Source organism: Macaca mulatta, chromosome 7 (genome assembly GCF_049350105.2).
Source record: "Macaca mulatta isolate MMU2019108-1 chromosome 7, T2T-MMU8v2.0, whole genome shotgun sequence".
Classification (NCBI taxonomy): Eukaryota; Metazoa; Chordata; class Mammalia; order Primates; family Cercopithecidae; genus Macaca; species Macaca mulatta.
The window spans coordinates 108154543-108170135 of NC_133412.1; the positions used below are offsets into that span (position 1 = coordinate 108154543).

Below are 15593 nucleotides of genomic sequence, written 5' to 3' on the forward strand. Positions count from 1 at the left end.
TTAGAAATTTCATCCGCCAGAGGCTGGGCACAGTGGCTTACGCCTGTAATCCCAGCACTTTGGGAGGCTGAGGCTAGCAGATCACGAGATCAAGAGATCGAGACTATCCTGGCCAACATGGTGAAACCCCATCTCTACTAAAAATACAAAAATTAGCTGGGCATGGTGGCATGCGCCTGTAGTCCCAGCTATTTGGGAGGCTGAGGCAGGAGAATTGCTTGAACCCAGGAGGTGGAGGTTGCAGTGAGCCAAGATCATGTCACTGCACTCCAGCTTGGGTAACACAGTAAGACTCCATCTCAAAAAAAAAAAAAAATTTCTTCCACCAGATACCCTAAGTCATCTCCCTCAAGTTCAAAGTTCCACAAATCTCCAGGGCAGAGGCGAAATACTGCCAGTCTTTTTGCTAAAGATAGCAAGGGTCACCTTTACTCCAGTTCCCAAAAAATGCCTCATCTCCATCTGAGACCACCTCAGCCTGGATTTCATTGTCTATGTCATTTATCAGCATTTTGGTCAAAGCCATTTAACAAATCTCTAGGAAGTTCCAAACACTCCTACATTTTCCTGTCTCATGCTGAGCCCTCCAGACTGTTCCAAGCTCTGCTTATTACCCAGTTCCAAAGTTGCTTAAACATTTTTGGGTATCTTTATAGCAGTACTCCACTCTACCAGTACCAGCTTACTGTATTAGTCTGTTTTCATGCTGCTGATAAAGACATACTCAAGACTGGGTAATTTATAATGAAAAAGGTTTAATTGACTCACAGTTCCATGTGGTTGGGGAGGCCTCACAATTATGGTGGAAGGCGAAAGGCGCATCTTACATGGCAGTAAACAGGAGATAGTAAGAACCAAGCAAAAGGGATTTCTCCTTATAAAACCAAGGTAATAAGTCTCATGAGACTTATTTGCTACCATGAGAACAGTATGGGGTAAACTGCCCCCATGATTCAATTACTTCCCACCAGGTCCCTCCCACAACACGTGGGAATTATGGGAGCTACAATTCAAGATGAGATTTGAGTGGGGACACAGCCAAACCAAATACCAAAATTAAATCCTTTAATAATTTGAACAAGGGGCCAGACATGGTGGCTTGCACCTGTAATCCCAGCACTTTGGGAGGCCGAGGCAGGTGGATCACGAGGTCAGGAGATCGAGACCATCCTGGCTAACACGATGAAACCCTGTCTCTACTAAGAATGCAAAAAATTAGCTGGGCGTGGTGGCGGGTACCTATAGTCCCAGCTACTCGGGAGGCTGAGGCAGGAGAATGGCGGGAACCTGGGAGGCAGTGAGCCAAGATCGTGCCACTGCACTCGAGTCTGGGTGACAGAGCGAGACTCCATCTCAAAAGAAAATAAAAATAATAATTTGAACAAATTTCCATTTGTTTTTCACTATTGTTAAAATTGACTCCATTGTTTTTTGATATACTCCCAACTTAGACCACTAGCTAGCTGTAATACTGTACAACATTGAATTCTTCCTGAATTTTACTATAATGTTAAATTTATGTAACCATAAAACTAGGTATAGCTTCCTTAAGCTTACAGTACTCATATAATTATAAGACAACAACAAATTGAGAAATTAAATATCAACAAACTACAAAATGAAGAAAGGGGAAATGAATGACTTTTTATTAATTTTTTTTTTTTGAGACAGGGTCTTTGTCACCCAGGCTGGAGTGCAGTGGTGCAGTCATGGCTCACTGCAATCTTGACCTGGGCTTAGGCAATCCTCCCACCTCAGTCTACTGAGTAGTTGGGACTATCAGAGTGTGCCACAACACTCAGCTAATTTTTTATTTTATTTCATTTATTTTTGAGATGGAGTTTTACTCTGTCACACAGGCTGGAGTGCAGAGGCACAATGTCAGTTCATTGCAACCTCCATCTCATGTGTTCAAGTAATTCTCCTGCCTCAGCCTCCCAAGTAGCTAGGACGACAGGCATGTGCCACCACACCCAGCTAATTTTTGTATTTTTAGTAGACATGGGTGACTCACGCCTGTAATCCCAGCACTTTGGGAGGCTGAAGCGGGCATATCACCTGAGGTCAGGAGTTCAAGGCCAGCCTGGCCAACATGGTGAAAGCCCGTCTCTACTAAAAATACAAAAATTAGCTGGGTGTGGAGCCATGTGCCTGTAGTCCCAGCCACTTGGGAGGCTGAGGCAGGAGAATTGCTTGAACTTGGGAGGTGGAGGTTGCAGTGAGCCAAGACTGTGCCACCTGTGCCACTGCACTCCAGCCTGGGTAACAGAGTGACTCTGTCTCAAAAAAAATTTAAAAAAGATGGGTTTTCACCATGTTGGCCAGGCTGGTCTCAAATTCCTGACCTCAAGTAATCCACCTGCCTCGGCCTCCCAGCATGCTGGGATTACAGGTGTAACCCACTGTGCCCGGCCAATTTTTAATTTTTTTTGAGATGGAGTCTTGCTCTGTCACCCAGGCTGGAGTGCAGTGGTGTGATCTGGGCTCACTGCAAGCTCCACCTCCCGGGTTCACGCCATTCTCCTGCCTCAGCCTCCCAAGTAGCTGGGACTACAAGCATGCGCCACCACACCCAGCTAATTTTTTTTGTATTTTTAGTAGAGACGGGGTTTCACTGTGTTAGCCAGGATGGTCTCGATCTCCTGACCTCATGATCAGCCGGCCTTGGCCTCCCAAAGTGCTGGGATTACAGGCGTGAGCCACCGCGCCCAGCCCTGAATTTTTTAATTTTTTGTGGAGACGAGGTCTCACTGTGTTACCCAGGCTGGTCTTGAACTCTCAGGCTCAAGTTATCCTCCTGCCTTGGCCTCCCAGAAGTGCTGGCATTACAGGCATAAGCCACGCTGCCCTGACAGAAATTAACGATTTAAATGTGATAGATGTCAGTGCTCTGAAACTATCATATTTAATGGTATATAAGATACAAAGGTATATATATGCCCAATGCATCACAATTTTCTGGAGAAATTTTTTGGAAAAAATTAAATTCTTTTTATCATGCAATAACTGTGTTATATAAACCATTATTTTGTTCAAGTAAATACAATATGTTACAATGTGAGAGTAAGTCCCAAGTTCTAATATGCAGTAATAATGTACTGTTATTAGTAATGTGAAACATAGTATCACATAACTAAAAAGAAATATAATGTTATATATGAATAATGATAGGTGGCAACAAAACCAGGAAATTTGTTGGCGCTAAAGCCCCATAATATGCATATTAATGTAACAGTAAAATTAATATATTAGTATTTTAGTGAATTTAGAAAATATAAACAGCAAACCATAATATAAAATAAATTTGAATGACTTTATTTTACAGGTAGCTCTGGTACGTATACACATACAAGCAAATATTTCAGTAAAAAGATGGAACAAAGTATTGAAAATTAAAATGTGAAGGAATTTCAACTTGATACTTATGTAGAGTAAAATATTTTACTATTTGAATACAGAGAGCAGCCAGAGAATTTGAGTGAGGTCTAATAAAAACAACAATGTCAGTGAGAATCATGGTTAAATAACAGTATAATTACTGATCTTCCTCAAGACTTAAGAATAGTTATTGACAAATGAATAGTTATTGGTAAAGCCAAGTAAATGATCATATCCAAAACCAGAAGGCCATCATCATAGCTAAAGTCTATATGATTTGATTTCCTTATCACTATCATTCTTTGGATTCACTGGATTAGTCATCATCCTCAAAATTCTGCCCCAAGTTCTAATTATCACGTTCCAAACATTTAGGGGTGACATGAAGCTTGAACCTAGTACATTCTTTGCTTTTGAGCCATGAGTTGTAGGAATGATGAGTTTACACCTCACATGCTGGGGATTAATTTAAACTTTACCTTTAAGTCAGCCTTTGGCTTATTTTTGTAGCTAATTTTGTAGTTAATGGATGCACTATGAAATCTTGCTATGATAGTTTTCCTCCACACTTTGCCACTAGGGGTAGATAGGTACTCAGTGTTCAGTAATTGCTCACCTAAGACCCTAAACCCTATTTCTCTTGTAGTGGCCTTTATCTATAATATGGGCATATTTAATACAATATAATTTTTGGAGGTTTTTTTTTTTTTTTTTGAGACGGAGTTGTGCTCTGTCGCCCAGGCTAGAGTGCAGTGGCACGATCTCGGCTCACTGCAAGCTCCGCCTCCCAGGTTCACACCATTCTCCTGCTCAGCCTCCCGAGTAGTTGGGACTACATGCACCCGCCACCACACCCGGCTAATTTTTTGTATTTTTGGTAAAGACGGGGTTTCACCATGTTAGCCAGGATGGTCTCGATATCCTGACCATGATCCGCCCGCTTCAACCTCCCAAAGTGCTGGGATTACAGACGTGAGCCACCGCACCCGGCCAATTTTGGAGTCTTTTAAAGTAAAAATACGCCTTGTAAGCTGGTAACTATGGTATTTTTCCTTTTATTAATGCAGTGCTGACTGCCATACAGGTTCTTTTGAGTTTGATGCATATGCTACTTTTTGCAGTCCTTTCATTATGTTTTTCTCTCTTCATTTGAAGAGCATGTTATATCTTTTAGCTTCGCTTGACTTAAAAGGTTCTCCCATTAGCCTAACACAGTGCATTCTTGGTACCACTTGGATCATAAGTGGAAAAACAGCCAAGAAATTGCACAGTAATACTTGTTTGTAAGAGGAATGATTCAGTTGAATCTGACACTAAGAAACTCCCCTACCTGAGGTCTGAGATTCCTCTGACATTGCTGCATATAGGCTTTTCCTTTGCAGCCTGTGACTGTGGACTATTTTTCTTAAGCAAGATATGCTAAAGTTTTGTGAGCCTTTTTCCAGAGAGAGGTCTCATATCTGCATCAAGTGAGAACATATAATGTCTGCATATTTTCATATTTCAGGAATCATGTTTGCTTGTGTTTTATGCTTTTATATAGAAAGGGAAACTTGTACCTCAGTTACCCAAAAGAGGTAGGAATTGTTATTGGATATCATCATTGGCCCATGCTTTCTGACCCTGGGAAATCAATTAAGGGGTTCATAATCTCAATTCTGTCAGAACTGGTATAAGAAATAACTGCATGTTTCTTGGCATTCCACTTGGTAGGAAATAAGAGTGTGAAACTCTTCAGCTGATGTGTGTCCCTTGTTTTTTTGCAATTTCCTTCTTACTGTGTTAAAAAAAAAAAAAAGCACGATCTTGCTCTGAGAGGTGAAGCATTCTTAATTATATCTTTTAAGATCAATAATATAATCTTTTCAAGGATTATGTCTTTATTATAATAAAGATAATTTGTCTTTAACAGAATCAATAATATAATCCCTTAAAGGATTATATCTTTGCCAGGCACAGTGGCTCACACCTGTAATCTCAGCACTTTGGGTGGCCAAGGTGGCAGGATCACCAGGTCAGGAGTTCAAGACCAGCCTGGCCAACATAGTGAAACCCCATCTCTACTAAAAATACAAAAAACAGGCCGGGCACTGTGGCTCATGCCTGTAATCCCAGAACTTTGGGAGGTCGTGGTGGGCAGATCACGAGGTCAGGAGATCAAGACCATCCTGGCTAACATAGTGAAACCCCATCTCTACTAAAATTACAAAAAAATTAGCTGGGCATGGTGGCGGGCACCTGTAGTCCCAGCTACTAGGGAGGCTGAGGCAGGAGAATGGCGTGAACCCAGGAGGCGGAGCTTGCAGTGAGCTGAGATCACGCCACTGCACCCCAGCCTGGGTGACAGACAGACTCCATCTCAAAACAAAACAAAAAACAAAAAACAAAAAATAAGCCAGGTGTGGTGGTGTGTGCCTGTAATCCCAATTACTTGGGAGGCTGAGGCAGGAGAATCCTGTGAACCTGGGAGGCAGGGTTGCAGTGAGCTGAGATCGCGCCATTGCATTCCAGCTCATGTGACAGTGCAAGACTCTGTCTAAAAAAGAAAAAAAAAGAGGATTATATCTTTATATTTGTTATAGATTCTTATCAGAAGACCCTTAGGGTTCTACAGATTTTAGATTAAGATGCATAGCTCTCCAACATTAAAATTACTGAGTCTAGGCAGAGTGTGCAAAGAAAGCTAGTATTTTATGCCTAATACCATATAGAAAATTCTAGGCCGGGCACGGTGGCTCACAGGCTGAGGCGGGTGGATCACTTGAGGTCAGGAGTTTGAGACCAGCCTGGCCAACATGGTGCAACCCCGTTTCTAGTAAAAATGCAAAAATTAGCAAGGTGTGGTGATGTGTGCCTGTAATCCCAGCTTCGGATCTGAGGTGGGAGAATCACTTGAGCCTAGGAGACTGAGGCTGCAGTGAACCAAGAGCACGCCACTGCACTCCAGCCTGGGTGACAGTGAGACTGTCTAAAAAAATATTTTGGTAGATATCATTGGTATATTCTCACCACACACACACAAACACAAAACCTGACCAAATTTTAATAAATAAAACAAAAAGCTTACATAACATCAAATCTAAAAATTCACGTGGTATTTTCATCTGCTTCTTACATATAGAGCTTTAAAGCTTACTAACAGACTTTTTTTTTTTTTTTTGAGACAGAGTCTTGCTCTGTCGCCCAGGCTGGAGTGCAGTGGCCAGATCTCAGCTCACTGCAAGCTCTGTCTCCCGGGTTTTACGCCATTCTCCTGCCTCAGCCTCCCTGAGTAGCTGGGACTACAGGCGCCCGCCACCTCACCGGGCTAGTTTTTTGTATTTTTTAGTAGAGACGGGGTTTCACCGTGTTAACCAGGATGGTCTCGATCTCCTGACCTCGTGATCCGCCCGTCTCAGCCTCCCAAAGTGCTGGGATTACAGGCTTGAGCCACTGCGCCCAGCCACTAACAGACTTTTAAAAAAAAACATACTTTACTCATTTCCATCCAAATCTTTCCAAATAACATACTCACCTTTGGTGTAGAAATTTCTTGCCTTCCTAACACTTACTGGCCTTGTATTTTTTGACGTTTTCATTCTCAATGGGGTGGAATGGCTAAATGTGTAGGTGGTGGAATCATACTGCCTGGGTTTCAATCCTGGCTCTGCTGCTTACCAGCTGTGTCACTGGAGCAAGTTGCTTAACCTCTCTGAGACTTTGTTTCCTCATCTGTAACATGTTGGTAGTTACAGTAATGTCTCAGAATTGTTGTGAGGAATAAGAGTTAATACAAGGAAAGCAAAGTACCTGGCATATTGTGCTCCATAAGTGAAATCACTACCATGATTTTAATAACTTCTTTAGCCTGGGCTACATGGCGAAACCTCACCTCTACAAAAAATACAAAAATTAGCCAGCTGTGATGGTGCAGGTCAGCTACTCAGGAGGCTGAGGTGGGAGGATCATCTGAGTCTGCAGTGAGCCGTAATTGTGCCACTGCACTCCAGCCTGGGTGATACAGTAAGGTCCTGTCTCAAAAAAAAAAAACCTTTTTCTTTATGCTTAGACTCAACCTAAAATGCATTTTTATTTTTATCACCTTTTTTTCTTGTGCATTATTTTTGATGAAAATATATTGTCCTGTTTGACGGATAACTTACAAAATATTCTCTATCAAAATATATATATGTGGCTATGTTAAAACCCTAAGAATGTCTTGATTATTTGATGAACATTCCTGGTTATCAAATTTTATTCAGATTTATTTTCCCAGCCTTAAGCAGAAATGGTTCAATCCAAATTTACCTTTTTACCTCTATATGTATCATTAAATGATAAATTTAGACCACATTATGTTTTCAAGTAGATAAATTATAATACTTGAATTTATTTTTGTCATAGTGCTACAATACAATTTATGTTACAAAGTGAAAGAAGGAAAAACTTGGCACATTGCCTTGGTGCCTACTTTTAGTTGAGCTATAACAGTTTGGAAATAATGACAAAAATATAAATGCCCAAAATAAAACTATTAGAATTTCTATGCTTTTATGTTACTTTGAGTTGTTGATTTGTAATAAACTGCTCTTCAATTGCATATTTGTGTTAAAAATAACTTTTTAGGAAATACTTCCAGTTCATGTTAGAATATAAGTTGTACTTTGAATTTTCAGTAAACGAAGAAATACATTTGTAAACTGTGAAAATATATTCTGCTTCGGCAATGAAAATTGTAATTTGAGGCCGGGCATGGTGGCTCACGCCTGTAATCCCAGCACTTTGGGAGGCTGAGGTGGGTGGATCATGTGAGGTCGGAAGTTCGAGACTAGCCTGGCCAACATGGTGAAACCCCGGGTCTACTAACAATACAAAAATTAGCCAGGCGTGGTAGTGCACACCTGTAATCCCAGCTACTCGGGAGGCTGAGGCAGGAGAATTGCTTGAACCCGGGAAGCGGATGTTGCGGTGCGCCAAGATTGCGCCATTGCACTCCAGTGTGGACGAGACTCCGTTTCAAAAAAAAAGAAAAAGAAAATTGTAATTTGATATTTAATTGCCATTTTGGAAAATAAAATCATGCATTTATAAATATTCCCCAAATTTTTAGTAGTAAAGATGGTTGACTGCCCTGCTTGCCAGTAAGAAGGAAGAGATTTTGAATACATATAATGCAGAATTGTGTTGTTTATGAATGCCAATTCATGAAGTCTTAACAATTGGTTCTTTTTGTTTTCAATTTATGGCCGAATTTGGTTTTGCTGTTTTGGATTGTCTCAACTCCCTGCTAATGACACCATACAGTCAGATCATGCACTAACTTGTTTACTTCAGCAGCAACCTAACTTGATTTTGTTACCAGGATACAGAGCATTATGCATTTCCAACTAGTTTTTAAAGTGTAGATGGTTTTCAAATGATTGTTTTAAAAATTTTTGTTTTTGTTTTTAGGTTCTAGTTATACAAAGGATAGGAAGTGTACAAGAACATTAGGCAGAGGATAAGGAGACGAACTTTGGCACAGAAGAGAGAGCAATATTTAATATTTGGGCCTGCTGTTGCTATGATGAAAAACATTTATGAGGTCATATAACTAGGGAGCATTTCTGAATTAAGACTGGTATGAAAATGGAATTTAAAGTATCAAATGAAGGCTCCCATAGCCAAAATAATATATGTTTTGGTTTTGACCCCCACGTATTTGTGAAAATGGTCATGCTAAAACAACAATAAACCACGTACCTGCAGAACCTCAGACTTGTTTGATGTTGAAGTCATGCAGTAATTGCATGATTTTTTACTTTGGTTGAACATTGAGAAAGACGGAAAAAATCTGGGATGCACACGACTTTAAGACACAGATAACACTCCTTACGTTTGTCAAGATGGAAGCTTACTACTGCCCTTTGCTCTCCTTCAGGTCTTTTCACTTAACATTTTCTACAGTTATACTTAAGTATTTCAGACAAGAATAAGCAAAAATCACGCCTGGGGCTCTTCTTTGAGGGTATTTTGGCTGGACTGTCACCCACGTTAGGAATGGAAAGTGCAGCACAAGCCGTACATTTTACATTTTCAGCAACCACATCCGATCACTAGCTTTTGAAGTACGACACAGCTGTCCTCATTTTACAAATAAAGAAACCGAGGTCCTGCCGGGGTGACTGCCCCGGACGCAGCTGGTGGGGGGCTGCGCCGAGGTCCAGACGCCAGGCTTCAGGTACACGTACCAGGAATGACGTCACAGGCGGTGCCAGGCGGGGATCCACGAGCTCCGGATGCGTGCTTGGCCGGAAGCGACGCCTCGCAAAGCCCCGCCCCGCCCCGCGCGAGCCGGTAGTTGCGCCTCCCAGACTGCAGTCGGCCAGGTCTCGGGGTGCGAGGCCGGGCAGGCTAGGCGAGGCGCGGGCCGGCCACGCCCCTCAGGCCGGCCCCACCCCTCAAGGCCCGCTAGTACCTTTCCCAGAGACTTGGCTGGGCGCGGCGCGAGGCGGGCGCTGCGGTGAGTCCCAGTTCCCGACAGCCGGGCTCGGCCAGCGACTGGGCGGGGAGGCCGAGGATGGAAGTGGGCTTATCGGCCATTACCCTCTTTCTCGCCAGCGCCAGCAGCCCTGTGGTGGCAACGACGATGGACCAGGAGCCAGTGGGCCGTGTGGAACGAGAAGCCGTCGCACCTTCGGGAGTTGCGGCCGCCGCGGCTTTTGGGGAATCTGCGGGGCAGGTAGGTGGGGCCGCCGACGCTGGCGTCCAGGGAGCCGAGCTGCCTCCTTGCCTTCTCCGCGGGCCGCTCTTTTGGCCTGCCCGGCCGTCCTCCGAGCAGGCCGCCCCCGTTTTGGAGTTCCTCCTCCCTGCACCCCTGTTTCTGCTCAGTGAGACCAGCTTGTGGGAAGGAGCGGCCTCCCACTCACTCACCAACCACTTGGCTGGCAGCACAGCAGACTCTGGGGCGGCCTTGGGTTCCGGGGGTGATAGTCCAGCTTCTGGTCTACCTGAGGAAGAAGGAAGGCGTGTCCCCCAAAGGCCGTCCTTGCAGTAGCTGGAAGCCAGGTGAGGGCGGCTTCAACCACTTCTCAGTCTCTTCTAGTGCGAGCGCCTGCCTTGGCATCTGCCCTTTGCTTGGCATATGCCAAACGTTTACCGGCCTTAATTCACTGAATTCTTACAGTAACCGCTCGAGGTGGGTGTTATCCCCATTTCACCCCCGAGGCAACTGAGGCTCCGTGCTGCGCTGTCCAACAGAAATAGAATGCAAGCTGCGTTGAAAATTGTGATTTCAAATTTTCCAGTAGCCACGTTTTAAAAAAAGTGAAACCGATGATAATAATTTTAATAGCATATCTTAATCTAATTTATCAAAAATTTCAAGCTATAATTACTATGAAAGTTATTTATTTATTTATTTATTTTTTGAGACGGAGTCTCACACTCTCCCGGGCTGAAGTGCAGTGGCGCGATCTCGGCTCATTGCAAGCTCAGCCTCCCAGGTTTACGCCATTCTTCTGCCTCAGCCTCCGGAGCAGCTGGGACTACAGGCGCCCGCCACCTCGCCCGGCTAACTTTTTTGTATTTTTAGTAGAGACGTGGTTTCACCGTGTTAGCCAGGATGGTCTCGATCTCCTGACCTTGTGATCCGCCCGCCTCGGACTCCCAAAGTGCTGGGATTACAGGCGTGAGCCACGGCGCCTGGCCCCTATGAAAGTTACTAATGGGCCGCGCGCGGTGGCTCAAGCCTGTAATCCCAGCACTTTGGGAGGCCGAGATGGGTGGATCACGAGGTCAGGAGATCGAGACCATCCTGGCTAACACGGTGAAACCCCGTCTCTACTAAAAAATACAAAACACTAGCCAGGAGAGGTGGCGGGTGCCTGTAGTCCCAGCTACTCGGGAGGCTGAGGCAGGAGAATGGCGTAAACCCGGGAGGCAGAGCTTGCAGTGAGCTGAGATCTGGGCACTGTACTCTAGCCTGGGCGACAGAGCGAGACTCCGTCTCAAAAAAAAAAAAAAAAAAAAAAAAAAGTTACTAATGAAGTATTTGCATTCTGTTTTGGAGGGTTTTCTAAGTCTTTTAAATCCTGGGTACATTTTACACGTATCGCAGTTCTGGCTGACCACATTTCAAGTGCACATTAGCCACATGTGGCTAGCGCTGGTTTAGAGAGTTAAGTCTTCAACTTTTCAGTATTAGACAAAAAGACACTTTGGGAGGCTGAGGCAGGTGGATCACCTGAGGTCAGTTTGAGACCAGTCTGGCCAACATGGTGAAACCCTGCCTGTACTAAAAATACAAAAATTAGCCTGGCGTGATGGGGCTTGCCTGTAGTCCCAGCTACTCGGGAGGCTGAGGCAGGAGAATCGCTTGAACCCTGGAGGTGGAGGTTGCAGTGAGGCGAGATCCCGCCACTGCACTCCAGCCTGGAAACAGAGCTAAGACTCCGTCTCAAAAAAAAAAAAACAAAACAAAACCTTGAGTTGCTCATGTATGTAACTCTTCCCATCCTCCATGAGTATGAAGTTTTTTCAGTAGCTTCGTTTTTGAGACTAAGTACCTGAATGTTAGTAAGACATTTCCCCCAAACTGTGAGTATATCTCTGTGTGTCTCTTCTAGTATAAGATGTCGTTTGCATTAACAAAAGCTTATCCAGCCTGGGCAACAGAGCAAGAACCCATCTCTTAAATAAAAAACTAAAAAAAAAAAAAAACCCAAAACAAAAAACACAACTTTCCCACAAGACTCTACATGGAATTTGTTTCTTCCCTCCTACTTAAGAAGGGATTCAGGGGAAAACATGAATTGATAAGGAAGCCACGTCATTTTCAGTTGAGTTGAGACCTGTTGTTGGCGAGTACACTTACACTTAACCTTTGAGTCCACGACGCTTCGTATGTTTTTCAGTTTGATTTTTCCTGTTGTTACTAGAATTGTTTTTTTTTAAATCACTACCTCCACCCTGGATCTAATAGCAAAGTAAACACACGTGTACTTACGTACCAGCTAAGTGTTGTTTGAAGTGAGAGGCTCTTGGATTTGGGTTAGTGATATTATGTTGTTTTCACATTCTTGGTTAACAAATAACTACTTAAACAGTAAAGAAGGCTGTAGAACAAAAGATAAAAATGCACAAGAATACCCCACCACCACCCTTTCTTCATGTTGTCATTCCCCAAAGGTAATTATTAAGTTTTGGTGTAGTCTCTCTGGAATTTTATCATTCAATATTATATATTTCTTATATATATTATTAAATATTACATATCTCTTATTTCTCATTAAACACCAATGAGTTCCGTTTTCTCATTTGCCCTTTGTGCTTTTGGATTCACATTCCTGAATCAGAATCATCTTTGGGAACTCCAGTTCTATGCCCAGGGGGTTGAGCACAGTAAGAGGGAAGAAGCCAGTGAAGTGGACATCTCAGGGGAGGGAGAAGCCGCTGTCTTCCCAAGTTTGGCAGAACTGAGAAATCCCTAGTGCAATGTAGGGAAAGGGAGTAAGAGATAGGAGACAGGATCTAGAATTAGGCCTCCAAACAAGCCATCCAGTACCTGTTGTGACATTCTTTTTATGTTTTTGTTTTTTTGTTTTTAAGACGGAGTCTCACTCTGTGGCCCAGGCTGGAGTGCAGTGGCGTGATCTCGACTCACTGAGACCTCCGCCTCCCGGGTTCATGCAATTCTCCTGCCTCAGCCTCCTGAGTAGCTGGGATTACAGTCGCATGCCACCACGTCCGGCTAATTTTTGTATTTTTAGTGGAGGTGGGGGTTTCACCATCTTGGTCAGGCTGGTCTTGAACTCCTGACCTCGGATTCACCTGCCGCCTCGGCCTCCCAAAGTGCTGGGATTACAGACATGAGCCACCGCGCCTGGCCTTCTGTTGTGACATTCTATCCAGCAGCTTCTCTGAATAGACTTTTAATCAGAATCTCAGCCTCAGTGTTTTTAAAAGAGTTAAAATTTCAGTACCACTCAGTGATTGATTTATTTGGCACCTCTGTTACCAAGCACCTCTGTTACCAAGTTCCTGTTAATGTGCCAGGAACTCTAGGCTGAAAGATATAGCAGTACCTACCCCCCATGTTGCTAATAGCCTACTTGGGGAAGATGACAAAGAATAAATTCCAAGTCTAGTATGTGTTTTAAAGAAGTCTGGGTGCTGTGGGAGTATATAAAAAAAAAATTGCCATTAAAACCAGATCCTGGGCTGGGTGGGGTGGCTCACGCCTATAATCCCAGCACTTTGGAAGGCTGAGGTGAGTGGATCACTTGAGGTCAGGAGTTGGAGACTAGCCTGGCTAACATGATGAAACCCCCATTTCTACTATACAAAAATTAGCTGGGCATTGTGGCTCACACCTGTAGACCCAGCTACTTGGGAGGCTGAGGCAGGAGAATCACTGAAACCCAGGAGGTAGAGGTTGCACTGAGCCAAGATCATGCCACTGCACTCCAGCCTGGATGACAGAGCAAGACCCCTTTTCAAAAAAGAAAAAAACAGATCCTGAGAATAAAGATAAGCACATTTATAGTTTGGTTAACTATAAAATGGAGTAAAATGTTAATTGACATGGTACCTCATAATTTCCTGGTGTTATGAAACTATCTTTCAGATCTTTGGAGTTCGTTATGGAATTTGCATAATTGGCAGTGAAAATTTTCTTACTTGCAGATTTATAAAATGAAGCATTTGGAAAATTCACAGTGTAACTTTGTTTTTTGAGACAGAATTTCACTCTGTTGCTCAGGGTGAAGTGTGTGGCGGGATCTTGGCTCACTGCAACCTCCGCCTCCCAGGTTCAAGTGATTCTCCTGCCTCAGCCTCCTGTGTAGCTGGGATTATAGGCACGCTCCACCACACCCGGCTAATTTTTTATTTTTTTTAGTAGACATGGGGTTTCACCATGTTAGCCAGGGTGGTCTCACTCCTGACCTCAAGTTGTCTGCTCGCCTTGGTCTCCCAAAGTGCTGGGATTACAGGCGTGAGCCACCGTGCCCAGCCACGATGTAACTATTATTTGTAATTATTGGATTTCTGGTTCAAGTTGATGTTTGAAAAATAAAAAAAAAGAAAAATATTTTAAAAATATAATTATTGGGAATTTTGTACCAAATGATTTTCTGGTTCGTTTTACCTGTTAGTGCTTCCTTCATTGCTCTCCACCCCCACCTCCCACGTAGAGGTTGGAATCATTATCCCTAATCTGAAATACTCTAAAATCTGAAGCTTTTTGAGCACTGACATCCTTTCCTTTGCCTGTGTCATAGAAGGAAAAAATTAAGCCAATGAGAGATTGCTAGAGGGAACAGTGAGAAGCCTCTTCTGTCCTGGGGATGGGATAGGGTGGGGCATGGTGTTATATTGTGAAGGATCTGAGCTCTCTATTCACTGACTGGAGCTGTTGCATTGACATTAGATCCATCCAGTTAGTAGGATGACTGGAGATGTAACTTAGCTCATCTATCTTTCCTTTGCATAGGAAATTAAGGGATCCAAAAAGCAGAGTCATGGTCCAAAAGGAAACGTTGATGTCAGGACAACCATAGCCAAATTTTATCTCAAGGGGAAACATGAGACTGGGTAGGGATGGCTATCAGTGCCTGGGAACTGGTGGGGGTTGGGGGTGGGTAGAAGAAAGGTGTCCTGGGTGAACTACTTGTTTATTTTTTTCATGGACACAATAAATGGCCTGATCTTCCCTTGTTAAGGGCTGGGATTTGTTTGAACCCTCAGGACAGGCTAGAGAGAATTGTGACTTTTTTCCATGTTAATACATAGATAGGCTATGTTACCAAATTTTATTTTTTCAGATAGTTTATTTATTATTTTTATTTTTTGAGATGGAGTCTTGCTCTGTCACCCAGACTGGAGTGCAGTGGCACAATCTCAGCTCACTATGACCTCCACCTCCTGGGTTCAAGTGATTCTCCTTCCTCAGCTTCCCGAGTAGCTGGGACTACAGGTGCGTGCCACCATGCCCAGCTAATTTTTGCTTTTTTAGTGGAGACAGGGTTTCACCATGTTGGCCGGGCTGGTCTCCAACTCCTGACATCAGGTTATCCACCTGCCTTAGCCCTCCAAATTGCTGCCATTATAGGCCTGAGTCACAGCATCCAGCCTTATTTTTATTTTTTTTGAGACAGTCTGACTTTGTTGCCCAGGCTGGAGTGCAGTGGTGCGATCTCGGCTCACTGTAGCCTCCACCTCCTGGGTTCAAGTGATTCTCATGCCTTAGCCTCCCA

The 15593-nt window shown here is 43.6% G+C and overlaps 1 protein-coding gene across 5 annotated transcripts in view; it reads left to right on the plus strand.

Moving 5' to 3' along the window:
• The first annotated feature begins 9508 nt into the window (after positions 1-9508).
• FAM177A1 (family with sequence similarity 177 member A1) overlaps positions 9509-15593 on the plus strand; it is a 39518-nt gene continuing 33433 nt past the window's right edge. The window contains exons 1-3 of one of the 5 annotated variants that reach the window (XM_077937693.1): positions 9716-9859; positions 9958-10078; positions 14831-14931. Coding sequence is in view for 4 of the 5 variants with exons in the window: in XM_077937694.1 (XP_077793820.1) it covers positions 9917-10078 (162 nt within the window). In the remaining variant the exon portion in view is untranslated. Of the gene's footprint in view, positions 9578-9715; positions 10079-14830; positions 14932-15593 lie in introns of those variants that run through there. The other 4 variants (XM_077937692.1, XM_015143533.3, XM_077937694.1 and 1 more) reach the window with 4 other exon arrangements.